Source organism: Anneissia japonica, unplaced genomic scaffold, assembly GCF_011630105.1.
Source record: "Anneissia japonica isolate Jap-2015-1 unplaced genomic scaffold, ASM1163010v1 scaffold3011_len23438_cov101, whole genome shotgun sequence".
In the NCBI taxonomy this organism is placed as follows: Eukaryota; Metazoa; Echinodermata; class Crinoidea; order Comatulida; family Comatulidae; genus Anneissia; species Anneissia japonica.
Window position 1 is genome coordinate 17,311 of NW_022754745.1, and position 2,266 is coordinate 19,576.

The window sequence follows — 2,266 nt, forward strand, 5'->3', positions numbered from 1 at the left end:
TAGTATTTTTTAGCTCGACTCTTAATTTTATGAACATTTGTTTGTAATTTCTATTACGACTTCGACCTGAAGAATTATTTGAGTTTTCAGACTTGTGCTTGTTTGTTCTGATTACTATATATAATCCGTTATCAGTGGTTGGTATTATTGTTAGGCCTATTATTAGTGAATATTTACTAACTTGTGTTGTGTGTGTTCTGATTACTATCATCATCATCATCATCATCATTATCATCATCATCATCATCATCATCATCATCATCATTGTCATTATTATTATTATTATTATTATTTGATGTTTTGCTAACTTTTGTTGTGTTGTTCTGATTACCAATACATACCACATTATCAGTGGTTGGTATTATAAAATACTACATGCATCATTCTTAGAATAACATTTTATTATTACTTTAGCAAAGTCAACAATTAACAACATTACATTTTACGTACGCAATTTCATTCTTATCTTAACATTTAGTTATTGTTTTACTATAGTCAATAATTAACAATAAATAATACATAGGCCTACATACAATTTAATTCTTATCTTAGTATTTTATTATTGTAAAAATGTCATCTCGTGTGTTGCTCATGAACTTTCAAAATTCAAATCTGATGGGTGCCTTCGGCGTGATAATTTCCTCTTCTGGTTTGCTTGTCTTGCGAGGCACGATGGCTTTGGCAGAGTTGGGTGCAGTTCGATCTGTTCAACCCCAATATCTTCTCGTAGCACTTTATCAACTATTTCTGCCACAGATTCATATGGTCTTCTCACGGTTTCTAACTTTATGTTGCATCGGATAACAGCTACTTTCCCTCGTACTATAAATACGGAAATAAAAAAAAATAGTCTTTACTTGAAATAGAAATGTAGATTGTGATATTTTTTAACATAACTGGCATCATAAAACATATGTGATTATGTAATCCACGAGTGTAATATAAAATCAATGTATCTAATCGTATATAATAATGAATGTAAAATAAATGTATTTAAAAAGTCGGGTGTTACAAGACGATTGTGATATTTTAAACATACCTGGCATCATACCGCATATGTGATCGTAATCCAGGAGTGTACTCCCCGCCTTTCTGAATAACAGTAGCTTTGCAAGTTCTAGCCTTCGTCCGAAGAGACAGCGCCAGATCGTGTTCGCTCGTCGCTTGTCAACTTTTTTGGTATACTGGTAGCCAAGACTGTCTACCAAAGTATCCTGTGGAAATAGAAATAGTTTAATATAGCATTATGAAATGTACAGCATGGTTTTTAGATATTTTCAAAAACTTATATACTTTTTAATCCATAAACTTGTACTCACAATGCTATAGATTATACTTTAATTAATGTTATGACTAAATATCTAATAGATCATAGATTACAATACCTTCCCACAAGCTGATGTGCCCTCTAGCACCGTGTACGTTATTTGGTCATCCTCATCGTCATTTTCAGGATTAGGTTGGGGATAGGGATTGTTAATCTCAACTTCTTGGTGCGAATCTGGTTTCTTGAAGGGTCCTTGGCCGGCGGCATAAACTTCTAACTTGTCAGGTAATTGCTGGACGTTGTCATTAACAGCACACTCGTTGCAACTCCGTTCGATGTAACCCTCCCTTACAGCTCGTTGATATTCCGCTTGCGTTACTCCAGAATCACGCTCCCGATGTTGCCATCTCTCACACTCCTCACAAAACAGTGTTTCTTGATGCTGCGTCACAGGTTGTTGGCATTGGATACATTGATACATTTTGAAGATTTGATCGAAAATGATGCCTTCTTGAAAAAAATCGCCCTACTTTATAGGGAAGCACGAGCGCAGGAAAGCGCGTGATTTAAAAAAAAAAAATATAATAGGTCTTTGTCTCTATTGATTAACAAAAGAATGTCAGATGATGCCGATAAACGCCGAGATGCGCTACATAACACAGTTACATCAAGACAATACATCTTTATTCACTGCGATTTATTTTTATTAGGAAACATTTTATCAAACAAAACACCAACAAAACCAAATACGCACATAAATTTCATATTCAGATTAAATTTTATTTGGAATTAGCAACTTAAGTATACATTTTTAAAAAGATATCTACAGTATAGATAAAATATACATTAAATGACTTGTTGCAATTTAAAATATTCAAAATATTCAAAATGTAAAGACCTCTATACGAGTTATTTCTTCGGTTTACTGTAATTTAATAGGCCTAATGATAATAATAATAATAATAATAATAATAATAATAATAATAATATAATAATAAT

General features: G+C 32.5%; 1 protein-coding gene across 1 annotated transcript; it reads right to left on the minus strand.

Annotated features, from left to right (window-relative positions):
* Positions 1-391: 391 nt before the first annotated feature.
* On the minus strand, positions 392-1,748 carry LOC117123227. The gene is made up of 3 exons (XM_033269076.1): positions 1,386-1,748; positions 1,040-1,214; positions 392-822 (listed from the first exon to the last, which is right to left on the minus strand). The coding sequence occupies exons 1-3, from the start codon at positions 1,746-1,748 to the stop codon at positions 590-592; spliced, it is 771 nt and encodes a 256-aa protein (XP_033124967.1). The 3' UTR covers positions 392-589.
* Between the last annotated feature and the right edge of the window lie 518 nt (positions 1,749-2,266).